Here is a 12,962-nt window from a genome sequence, read left to right on the forward strand (position 1 = left end):
TTGTGTGGTTTCATGAGATGAGAAACGTATTATCAGTAAATCATACATGATATAGCGTTTTGGATGGAAACATATAGTTCACTTTAGTTAGGTGGTAATTGATAGATAAAGATACAGGCCTCCTGTTTGTCATTTCTGGATCATAAACTCCTTTTTACATTTGTTATGATCCAGAAACTAGAAAGGAGGCTGTCAACTTCACAACCAAAAGGTATACTTGTGAGTTATCAATTGTTTAATTGGTAATTATTGATCATCTCTATTTGAAGAGTTTATTTCCAAAACGCTATATATATATATATATTTTCTGAAATGTTGGCAAATGAACTGTTATTGTTTTAAAGAATTTATGAAAGAGATTGGAGTGTTTTTGCATCATATGATGCAAAACGCAGAAGCTGTATTTCTTTATTCTGAAAGTTATATATCATGAAAACTTGATTGCTGACATACAAAACATTTTGGGAATATATCAACAATGAACTAACGAAACAAATACCAAAAGATAATAAAATAATAATGATTCATATTGATTTCACATAATCAACTAATCATCAAGCTTTGATCATTTGAATCAGCTGTGTAGTGTTAGGGCAAAAAACTAAACTCGCACACCTTGGTGTCCCCAGGACCGAGATTGGGGAACGCTGCACGAGATGCTTTGTGAGAGAGTCTAGGTCAGGAGTGAAATTCTTTGGTTGATCTGTAAAAATACCCTGGGCTTGTTTGAAAAGCAAATGAAAGCCTTGGGGGTCTGTGGATGGGTCCGACTGGCTCTGCTGCTCAAGTGTCTTAGCGTCTTAGAGTACGTACTCCTAGTTGGAAAATGTGTATCTGTGTGTGTTGTGTGTACGCACCTGTATGTGTTTGTGTTATCCTTTTTCACTCACCTTCAGCAACATCGATTGTTGGAAAGGGTGTGTGTGATAGCCTGCCTCAGTCTTACCTTTAGTGACGTCGTTGACGCAGTACTTGAAGTCGGGCCCACCACAGCTCCAGGACATATCCTCCAGGTTGAAGGACTGGTTTGAGCGCAGCATGATCACCTCGATGGCGCTTGACTTGAGCAGGGCAATCTGGTCCTCAGCCGTCAGCTCCCTGGAAGGATTACAACCAGGGGTGTATTCATTAGTGTACACCGTAGCAAAAAAAGCTAAACAAATGTTTCTCATTGGACAAGTTCAGGTAGTCCCCCTCCCTCCGTTTCTTCTGTTTGGTACTTAATGAACGTGGCCCAGAAAGATGGCCTCTGTGAAAAGAAAGATATTCCATTTGACAGTGGCCATAAACAGTGGGCTTACGGTCCACTTATGGTCAGACAAAGGTTTAAAGGATGGGGTTGTAGATTTTTAAATTTAGGAGACTGTTCAGTTACTGTTTGATTGAACGTTAGAATGGGCAAAACTAGTGACCTAAGCAACTTTGAGTGTGGTATGATCGTAGGTGCCAAGCGCCCCTGTTCCAGTATCTCAGACACGTCGAGCCTCCTGGGATTTTCACGCACAACGGTGTCTAGGATTTACCGAGAATGGTGCGACAAACAAAAAACATCCAGTCAGCAGCAGTCATGGGGGTGAAAACAGCTGGTTGATCAAAGGGGTCAAAGGAGAAGGGCAAGAATCGTGCAAGCTAACAGGCGGGCCCCAAACAGACAAATAAAGGAGCAGTACAAGAATGGTGTGCAGAATTGCATCTCGGAACACACAACTTGTCGGTCCTAGTCAGGGATGGGCTATTGCAGCAGACGACCACACCGGGTTCCACTCCTGTCAGCTAAAAACAAGAAGAAGCGGCTCCAGTGGGCACATTGAGGAGTGGAAACACATTGCCTAGTCTGACGAATCCCGGTACCTGTTGTGTCATGCTGATGGCAGAGTCAGGATTTGGCGCAAGCAGCATGAGTCCATGACGCTATCCTGCCTGGTGTCAACAGAACAAGCTGGTGGTAGTGTAATGGAGTGGGGAGTGTGTTCCTGGCACAAGTTAGGTCCCTTGATCCCAATTGAGCAATGTTTGAATGCCACACCTTGTAGAATCCATGCCCCGAAGAATTCAGGCTGTTCTGAAGGCAAAGGGGGGTCCGACCTGCTACTAGATGGTTGTACCTTATAAACTGGATACTGAGTGCATATCGATTGGTTTGAGCGCTTGTGTTGTGCAATCGAGATAAATAGTTGTCTGGACTTTGTAAGGCACTGTATCTCACGCATATACACCCTCACACACACATACAATATTATGCACACACACACCACACACACACACACTTTGGGTGGTTTTGAAGCTTAGATATCAGATCATACATGTGTAAACATTCCAGAGTTAATCCGGTAGCATCCATCATCATCATCGTCATCCCAAGAGAGAGGAGAGAAGGGAATGGTGATGGTCTGGAAAGACAGGCCATAGCTAGTCTGGACGTGCCCTATCCCTGGCCTCTGTGACACTGAGTGATGGCCCCCGTTGACAAACTCCACCAGAGTAAACACCGTACAACAACAGAGCCCTTACATCGTGGGGCAAAAGAAAGCAATCAAAGAAGTAGTTTCCACGAAACTCTGTCATATCCCCATGGCAGGATTTACATGTCATACCGGTTATGGCTGACGCCATGTGTTCAGTGGCCTTCCCTTCTGAAGATATATTATAGCCCCTCAAGGGATAAAATACAGTTGTTTTGACTACATTGAATTGAAACATTTTGTTGTATTACTTCAGGGTAAACGTAATTCTTTACTGACATACGATGATGACCTTTGACCTCATCAACCAATCACATATTCGGTGTGACGTTAAAGGCACAAGCTTTAATTGTGACAGACTGCTTCTACCAATTTGTACTGGAGAAACACTCTCAAATGCATAAACGTAGCTTTGGATGCAACGACTAGTTTTAAACATATTTTGAAGCACGACAAAGACAGCAAAAACCTAAACAATGAAGTATTACAACCGAAGACTCAGTTGTAGTAAGGCATTCATTATGTACATTTATTCTGCGAAAAGCAATGACTATATAATGGCTATATAATTGTGCAGCACTGACAAGCCTCAATGCTCTTCTTCGATCAGAAGACCTACATGAACATTACTAACAATGCCTGACCGTATCCTCAACCTTACTTTGCCACTTTACTCTGTCAAATATCAATGTTTATGACATATCATCTGCTGATAACAAAAGATAACAGAAATAATTGCATGTGTAGGCCCACTTGTCCTTCTATGAAGGAACACTCGGACTCTTAACACTTAAACTGCTGGGCCTCGCAACCCCCCTGCACTCCATCAAGAAGCAGCCATTTTGACTGCAACATAAATGTATTTCAAAGAACACAATAGCATTTTCATTAGTTTATGTTGCTGTAATCCATCTGCTGCCGTGTGCTCACGTGTGTAGTGCAAAGGTTATTCTTGGAAAAAGTGTATTTTGAAAGTTATTTGGTAAAGGTAAGTGTTGTGGAGACCTCAGAATCTGCTCTTTCTGAAACTATATAGAAATCAAAACATCGTACCTGCATGTGACTCTGCAAGATTATTTGAAAAAGTCACCTTTTGGAGCACTGAGAAAAAAATGACACATCCTCCTAAATCTGCATATACAGTTGAAGTCGGAAGTTTACATACACCTTAGCCAAATACATTTAATCCTAGTAAAAATTCCCTGTTTTAGGTGAGTTAGGATCACCACTTTATTTTAAGAATGTGAAATGTCAGAATAGTAGTAGAGAGAATGATTTATTTAATGTTCTATTTCTTTCATCACATTCCCACTGGGTCAGAAGTTTACATACACTCGATTAGTATTTGGTAGAATTGCCTTTAAATTGTTTACTTGCGTCAAACGTTTCGTGTAGCCTTCCACAAGCTTCCCACAATAAGTTGGGTGAATTTTGAACCATTCCTCCTGACAGAGCTGGTGTAACTGAGTCAGGTTTGTAGGCCTCCTTGCTCGCACACACTTTTTCAGATCTACCCACAGAATTTCTATAGAATTGAGGTCAGGGCTTTGTGATGGCCGCTCCAATACCTTGACTTTGACGTCCTTAAACCAATTTGGGCCCAAACTTTGGAAGTATTCTTGAGGTCATTGTCCATTTCGAAGACCCATTTGCAACCAAGCTTTAACTTTGTGACGTCTTGAGAAGTTGCTTCAATATATCCACATAATTTTCCTGCATCATGATGCCATCTATTCTGTAAAGTGCACCAGTCCCTCCTACAGCAAAGCACCCCCACAACATGATGCTACCACCCCTGTGCTTCACGGTTGGGATGGTGTTCTTCGGCTTGCAAGCCTCCCCCTTTTCCTCCAAACATAATGATGGTCATTATGGCCAAACAGTTCTATTTTTGTTTCATCAGACCAGAGGACATATCTCCAAAAAGTACGATCTTCGTCCCCATGTGCAGTTGCAAACCGTAGTCTGGCTTTTTTTATGGCGGTTTTGGAGCAGTGGCTTCTTCCTTGCTGAGTGGCCTTTCAGGTTATGTCGATATAGGACTTTTACTGTGGATATATACTGCTCAAAAAAATGAAGGGAACACTTAAACAACACATCCTAGATCTGAATGAAAGAAATAATCTTATTAAATACTTTTTTCTTTAAATAGTTGAATGTGCTGACAACAAAATCACACAAAAATAATCAATGGAAATCCAATTTATCAACCCATGGAGGTCTGGATTTGGAGTCACACTCAAAATTAAAGTGGAAAACCACACTACAGGCTGATCCAACTTTGATGTAATGTCCTTAAAACAAGTCAAAATGAGGCTCAGTAGTGCGTGTGGCCTCCACGTGCCTGTATGACCTCCCTACAACGCCTGGGCATGCTCCTGATGAGGTGGCGGATGGTCTCCTGAGGGATCTCCTCCCAGACCTGGACTAAAGCATCCGCCAACTCCTGGACAGTCTGTGGTGCAACGTGGCGTTGGTGGATGGAGCGAGACATGTTGTCCCAGATGTGCTCAATTGGATTCAGGTCTGGGGAACGGGCAGGCCAGTCCATAGCATCAATGCCTTCCTCTTGCAGGAACTGCTGACACACTCCAGCCACATGAGGTCTAGCATTGTCTTGCATTAGGAGGAACCCAGGGCCAACCGCACCAGCATATGGTCTCACAAGGGGTCTGAGGATCTCATCTCGGTACCTAATGGCAGTCAGGCTACCTCTGGCGTGCACATGGAGGGCTGTGCGGCCCCCCAAAGAAATGCCACCCCACACCATTACTGACCCACCACCAAACCGGTCATGCTGGAGGATGTTGCAGGCAGCAGAACGTTCTCCACGGCGTCTCCAGACTCTGTCACGTCTGTCACATGTGCTCAGTGTGAACCTGCTTTCATCTGTGAAGAGCACAGGGCGCCAGTGGCGAATTTGCCAATCTTGGTGTTCTCTGGCAAATGCCAAACGTCCTGCACGGTGTTGGGCTGTAAGCACAACCCCCACCTGTGGACGTCGGGCCCTCATACCACCCTCATGGAGTCTGTTTCTGACCGTTTGAGCAGACACATGCACATTTGTGGCCTGCTGGAGGTCATTTTGCAGGGCTCTGGCAGTGCTCCTCCTGCTCCTCCTTGCACAAAGGCGGAGGTAGCGGTCCTGCTGCTGAGTTGTTGCCCTCCTACGGCCTCCTCCACGTCTCCTGATGTACTGGTCTGTCTCCTGGTAGCGCCTCCATGCTCTGGACACTACGCTGATAGACACAGCAAACCTTCTTGCCACAGCTCGCATTGATGTGCCATCCTGGATGAGCTGCACTACCTGAGCCACTTGTGTGGGTTGTAGACTCCGTCTCATGCTACCACTAGAGTGAAAGCACCGCCAGCATTCAAAAGTGAACAAAACATCAGCCAGGAAGCATAGGAACTGAGAAGTGGTCTGTGGTCCCCACCTGCAGAACCACTCCTTTATTGGGGGTGTCTTGCTAATTGCCTATAATTTCCACCTGTTGTCTATTCCATTTGCACAACAGCATGTGAAATGTATTGTCAATCAGTGTTGCTTCCTAAGTGGACAGTTTGATTTCACAGAAGTGTGATTGACTTGGAGTTACATTGTGTTGTTTAAGTGTTCCCTTTATTTTTTTGAGCAGTGTACATACTTTTGCACCTGTTTCCTCCAGCATCTTCACAAGGTCCTTTGCTGTTGTTCTGGGTTTGATTTGCACTTTTCACGCCAAAGTACGTTCATCTCTAGGACACAGAACGCATCTCCTTCCTGAGCGGTATGACGGCTGCGTGGTCCCATGGTGTTTATACTTGCGTACTATTGTTTGTACAGATGAACGTGGTACCTTCAGGAGTTTGGAAATTGCTCCCAAGGATGTACCAGACTTGTGGAGGTCAACAATTTTTTTCTGAGGTCTTAGCTGATTTCTTTGGATTTTCCCATGATGTCAAGCAAAGAGGCACTGAGTTTGAAGGTAGGCCTTGAAATACATCCACAGGTACACCTCCAATTGACTCAAATGTTGTCAATTAGCTTATCAGAAGCTTCTAAACATTTTTTCTGGAATTTTCCAAGCTGTTTAAAGGCACAGTCAACTTAGTGTATGTAAACTTCTGACCCACTGGAATTGTGATACAGTGAATTTTAAGTGAAATAATCTGTCTGTAAACAGTTGTTGGAAAAATTACTTGTGTCATGCACAAAGTAGATGTCCTAACCGACTTGCCAAAACTATAGTTTGTTAACAAGAAATCTGTGGAGTGGTTGAAAAACGAGTTTTAATGACTCCAACCTAAGTGTATGTAAACTTCCAACTTCAACTGTAACACAAATTATATTTGTGATTCCGAAATTCTAACAGCATACCTCTGTTAAATAGATTTATTCAGGAAATGTCAAGAACGGAGGGGGGCATGACTTAAACAATTGCTGAGATATTTCAATTTGAACCTGCAAATGCAGTCAAAATGACTGCCTCGGCACTTCTAGTGTTAAACGAGTAAACCCACAAATAAGGCCTTGTTTATATTTGTGAGAAATAGACTTCATGAATCCATTATTGGAAATCCTGTAATTCAGGGAAACTGTTCATACACACACTAACACACACACACTAACACACACAGGCATGCACTAACACACACACACAGGCATGCACACACACAGGCACGCACTAAAACACACACACACACACACACACACAGGCACGCACTAACACACACACACAAACACACACATGCAGGCACACACACACACACATGCAGGCCTGCACAAACACACACACACACATGCAGGCCCGCACAAACACACACATGCTGGCCCGCACAAAGACACACACATGCAGGCCCGCACAAACACACACACACACGCAGGCCCACGCAAACACACAAACACACACGCATGCACGCACAAACACACACACATTAATATATATTACATTTTTGGTATTTAAATGTGCTGTAAATTTAGATTAACACATTTTAAAAAATCACATACTGTAACTAAACACACACACACACACACACACACACACACACACACACACACACACACACACACATGCAGGCCCGCACAAACACACACACACAAACACACATGCAGGCACACACACACACGCAGGCACGCACAAACACACACACGCAGGCCCGCACAAACACACACACATGCAGGCCCGCACACACACACACACACACACGCAGGCCCACGCAAACCCACACACACACGCGCAGGCACACACAAACACACACACACGCAGGCCCACACAAACACACACACACGCAGGCCCACGCAAACCTACAAACACACGCGCATTAATATATATTACATTTTTGGTATTTAAATATGCTGTAAATTTAGATTTCAACACATTTAAAAAAAATCACATACTGTAATTAAACACACACACACAGCCCCTTTACCCCCCTCACCCCACCCACCCACACAAACCACCCATTACCCAACACACACTCACCTGAAACCGGGGATCATCTTAGCAAAACCAATGACCTTCTGGATGCTGTAGCTGACCAGGTCGGCCAGGTGGGGCAACATGGAGAGCTTGGAGCCGTCGTCGTCGTTAGAGTCCGGGCTGCCACCCTGGTCCTGGTACATCATCAGCAGGTTACTGAAGTTCATCAGCTTAGTGTCCACAGACTCTATATGGAGGGAGGGAGGGGGCAGGAGAGAGGGAGGGAGGGCGGGAGGGAGGGAGCAGGAGAGAGGGAGGGAGGGCAGGAGAGAGGGAGGGAGAGAGAGAGGGAGGGAGGGAGAGAGAGGGCAGGAGAGAGGGAGAGAGAGAGAGGGCAGGAGAGAGGGAGAGAGGGAGGGAGAGAGGGAGGGAGGGAGGGAGAGAGAGAGAGAGAGGGAGGGAGGGAGGGAGGGAGGGAGGGAGGGAGGGAGGGAGGGAGGGAGGGAGAGTTAGAAACTCATAGGAGAAAAACAACATTCCCGTCAGATTAGTATCCATTGATTCTTCTGAAAAAGGGGAAAGGGAATGGAACACGGAGAGAGAAGGCTAGGGAGTGAAAACATGAAAACACAAGAAAGACATCCCTCTCGGTCAGAGACAAACTTACATGTGGTAAACCACACACACACACACACACACACACACACACACACACACACACACATCTAATGAATGAGCAAGGTTTGTTCATAGAGGAAGAGATCACGATGACCATCGAAAACAACTTAGATGAGAGAGAGAAATAAATAGTGAGAGAAAGAATGATAGAGAGAGAGAAAGGGGGGGAAACGGTAGAAAAAGACATGACGCAGGCTGGGAGGGCCGTGCCTCTCTGTGTGTTGGCTCCATTATGAGTGGTTGTCTTAATGATGTCTTGTTAACTCCTGGCAGACAGTGGTCCAGAGAAACCTCTGGGGATTCTGAGTAAAACAGCATGAAGGATTGACACACGCACACACAATCACACATACGAGTACACAGGAAGCAGTCACTGATGGCAAATAACACCAATACGTGTGTGAGATCTCCTTCATCCAGTCTCTGTGTGAGCTTCTTCATTCCCTCCCTGTGAGATCTCCTTCATCCCCCCTCTGTGAGATCTCCTTCATCCCCTCTCTGTGAGATCTCCTTCATCCCCTCTCTGTGAGATCTCCTTCATCCCCCCTCTGTGAGATCTCCTTCATCCCCCCTCTGTGAGATCTCCTTCATCCCCTCTCTGTGAGATCTCCTTCATCCCCTCTCTGTGAGATCTCCTTCATCCCCCCTCTGTGAGATCTCCTTCATCCCCCCTCTGTGAGATCTCCTTCATCCCCCCTCTGTGAGATCTCCTTCATCCCCCCTCTGTGAGATCTCCTTCATCCCCCCTCTGTGAGATCTCCTTCATCCCCCCCTCTGTGAGATCTCCTTCATCCCCCCCTCTGTGAGATCTCCTTCATCCCCCCCTCTGTGAGATCTCCTTCATCCCCCCCTCTGTGAGATCTCCTTCATCCCCCCTCTGTGAGCTCTCCTTCATCCCCCCCTCTGTGAGATCTCCTACACCACCTCCATGTGTGTCAGCTTTACCCTTTGATTCTTAATTTCTCACATTTTGCAAATTTTTCTGTCTGTCTGTGTGCGTACGTGTGTAACAGAGGTAAGAATGTGCCATAAAACTCACTCCACAGATAGCTTGAAATGGCGCTATCGAATTGGATCCTTTCCTATAGTACAACTATCGGTATGTTGTCAAGGAGGGCGGTCACCTGTGTTTGCGATCAGAGGACCACCGGTTTCGAGCCTAGTAAGGGGACAGGGACATTGGAGGAAGCGGAGCTGTTAGCAGCACACTGACGTCGGTTTCACTTGTAAGCGTGGTTTACCTGGAGAGTGGCTGAAGGAGTCAGATGAGGCATCAGACAGAGAGTGGAGAGAAGCAGCTCTGCTTGCACTGCGTGTCACTGGGCCTTCACGGACCGGAGGCTAAAGGAAAACACACGTAATATAATATATATAGTAATATATGCAATTTACAGATGTGGGATGTTAATTTGTTTGTTGGTGAGAATTGTCCTGCACAGCGGAAATGCAAACTTGTAGTGCATTTGAATACTAAAAAGGCTTCTGAAGCTTGAAATGTCAGACTTGATTTGCCATAATGAAATTGTATCAACCCCTACAAAAAGAATCCTGGTGTTGCAAGTGCCATGCTATACCTACTGAGCCATACAGGACTACGTGTACTCAATATAGTCTACATCATGACCATCAGACAATTAAATGCAGCGCTTCGCACTTTGGGAGGAGTGTCACATCAGGGCCTATCACCATTAGGAACAACTGTATGTAGCGTCCTCCTTTAGGTGTCGGTGTGGGGAACTATTCGTCTGACTCTTACTGTTGTTTGCCTTGTGGTTTGTGTATGTAATGTATGAGGTGTGCTAAGATGTTCCTGTTCTAGGACAATAAACTTAAATCTAACTTTATGTACAGTGCATACTTTCATTTCAAGTTCAGATATCACATTGGACAAAGGGCACACACGTTAGTTGACAACGCAATCCAGTCTAAATTGAAACTAAAAGTTGAACTGATGCCTGTGCCCAGTTGGATTGAGTGGAGTATGTTACGGGCTTGGCACTGGTGTTACAGGGTGGAGACTGGTGTTACAGGGTGGAGACTGGTGTTACAGGGTGGAGACTGGTGTTACATACAATATTAGAGATTAGTGTTACGGAGTGAGTATGTTACGGAGTTGGCACTGGTGTTACAGAGTGAATACTAGTGTAATGGAGTATAGACTGGTGTTAGAAATTGGAGGTTGGTGTTACGGAGTGAATACTGGTGTAACGGATTGGAGACTGGTGTTACAAATTGGAGGTTGGTGTTACGGAGTGAAGACAGGTATTATAGAGTCGAGTCTTGTGTAACGGAGTGGAAACTGGTGTTACATATTAGAGACTGGTGTTACAGAGTGAACACTGGTATTATAGAGTTTAACCTGGTGTTACTGAGTGGAGACTGGTGTTACCGAGGGAATGCTGGTGTTACAGCGTGAACACTGGTATTATAGAGTTTAACCTGGTGTTACTGAGTGGAGACTGGTGTTACCGAGGGAATGCTGGTGTTACAGAGTGAACACTGGTATTATAGGGTTTATCCTGGTGTAACGGTGGAGACTGGTGTAACGGAGTGGAGACTGGTGTTACAGAGTGGAGACTGGTGTTACAGAGTGAACACTGGTATTATAGGGTTTATCCTGGTGTTACTGAGTGGAGACTGGTGTTACAGAGTGGAGACTGGTGTTACAGAGTGGAGACTGGTGTTACAGAGTGGAGACTGGTGTTACAGAGTGGAGACTGGTGTTACAGAGTGAATGCTGGTGTTACAGAGTGAATGCTGGTGTTACAGAGTGAATGCTGGTGTTACAGGGTGAATGCTGGTGTTACAGGGTGAATGCTGGTGTTACAGGGTGAATGCTGGTGTTACAGGGTGAATGCTGGTGTTACAGGGTGAATGCTGGTGTTACAGGGTGAATGCTGGTGTTACAGGGTGAATGCTGGTGTTACAGGGTGAATGCTGGTGTTACAGGGTGAATGCTGGTGTTACAGGGTGAATGCTGGTGTTACAGGGTGAATACTGGTGTAACGGAGTGGACACGGACCCTGAAGCGGTTGAAGTCGGAGTAGGAGTCATCGTAGGTCTTGTGGTGTGCCTCCACCAGCGTGGCGATGACCTGGCTCTGGTCCTCGCTCAGCCGGGGTCGCTGCGCCTCCCTCTGCGCCTCCCGCTGCGCCTCCTCATCCTTCCTCCGCTGGATCAGATCTTTCTTCCGCTGTACCTCCTCATCTGTCAGAATGACTGGGAGATAGACAGAGACAGAGAGAGAGGTTCAGAAAGAGAGTGATGAAGAGGGGGATTGAGCGGGAAGAGATCAGAGGTCAGAGAAAGAGATACGGAAAGAAAAATATCAGGGTCAGAAAAAGGAGTAGAAAGAGAGAGGGGTTAAAGAAAGAGAAAATGTTTTATTGAATGAGCAGAAAGAAGGCTTCAGAAGAGGGAGGAACGCTAAAGAAAGAAATGCAGATACCACACCCTGACTATTTGAGACTGAACTGATTGGGACATAAGCAAAATAGAGATGTTAATGCTGATGCTGTGTGTGTGTTTGAACTAGCATATGTAAGTGTGTGTGTGTGTTTAAGAAAATTAGCATATTTAAGTTGTGTGTGTGTTTGAGAAATTGAGCATATTTCAATGTTTGTGTGTCAGTGTGTGTGCACAAGCGCGAGCCAGCGTGTGTTCTTCAACGTGACTAGGTTGCGCAGCGCATGCATCGTCCTGTCGTCAACACACAAAGCATTATCTCCACTCCGTTCCCCCTGTTGTTCTTCCAGCCACTGAATTAGCTCACACTCTGCTCCGCACTAAAACAGATTGTTGTCATAGCAGCAGCAGCATAAGTGCACTGGCTCCTATTCATGTACGGTGTTGGAAGCACTGTGAATTCACTCTCTGGGAATTCACTGCTTCAAATACAAATTCAAACACCCACCTGGACCATATCCGCATTTCATGGGGAAAACAAAACAACAACCAAACCTTCTATTTACAGACTCTGAAAACAGAGTCCATTTGAAGTGTGGCAAAAACATCTGCAGGTGTCTAAAGTTCAAAAGGGAACATAATGTACAGGCTCTCCCAGAATGCTCTAGTACTCCTGGTGGATGTTATAAACATTCTTATGACGGAAATGACCTAGAAGGTCTTGACCGGGTCCAAATGCTTCTATTGGTAAATATGGTGTGTGCCTTGCTCTCTATGGATACAAAATAAGGGGTCAGGTGTTAGATCAGGGGTGTCAAACTCATTTTGCACCAGGTTCCCCATTCGGTCTTCAATGAGATCCGTGGGGCCGCACAAATTATTGGTTAGGTTTCCTCTGCGTTTAGTTTTTTACTCAAACCAACCGGTGGGTGGGATTAGACTCCCCCGCAGTCCGGATTGGACCCTCCCGCAGGCCGGATGTTTGACCCCTGGGTTAGACAGTGCTGTGATACGA

The 12,962-nt window shown here is 45.5% G+C and overlaps 1 protein-coding gene across 4 annotated transcripts in view; it reads right to left on the reverse strand.

The window, feature by feature from the left end:
- The window catches only part of LOC115150157 (vitamin D3 receptor B), a 95,118-nt gene that overhangs the window by 17,979 nt on the left and 64,177 nt on the right, over positions 1 to 12,962 (reverse strand). For all 4 annotated transcript variants that reach the window (XM_029693138.1, XM_029693140.1, XM_029693142.1 and 1 more), the window contains 4 exons: positions 11,565 to 11,761; positions 9,784 to 9,883; positions 7,928 to 8,111; positions 947 to 1,098 (listed from right to left, as the gene is read on the reverse strand). In XM_029693138.1, the coding sequence (XP_029548998.1) occupies positions 947 to 1,098; positions 7,928 to 8,111; positions 9,784 to 9,883; positions 11,565 to 11,761 (633 nt within the window). The remainder of the gene's footprint in view (positions 1 to 946; positions 1,099 to 7,927; positions 8,112 to 9,783; positions 9,884 to 11,564; positions 11,762 to 12,962) is intronic.

The sequence above is a fragment of the Salmo trutta genome, chromosome 16, assembly GCF_901001165.1.
Source record: "Salmo trutta chromosome 16, fSalTru1.1, whole genome shotgun sequence".
In the NCBI taxonomy this organism is placed as follows: Eukaryota; Metazoa; Chordata; class Actinopteri; order Salmoniformes; family Salmonidae; genus Salmo; species Salmo trutta.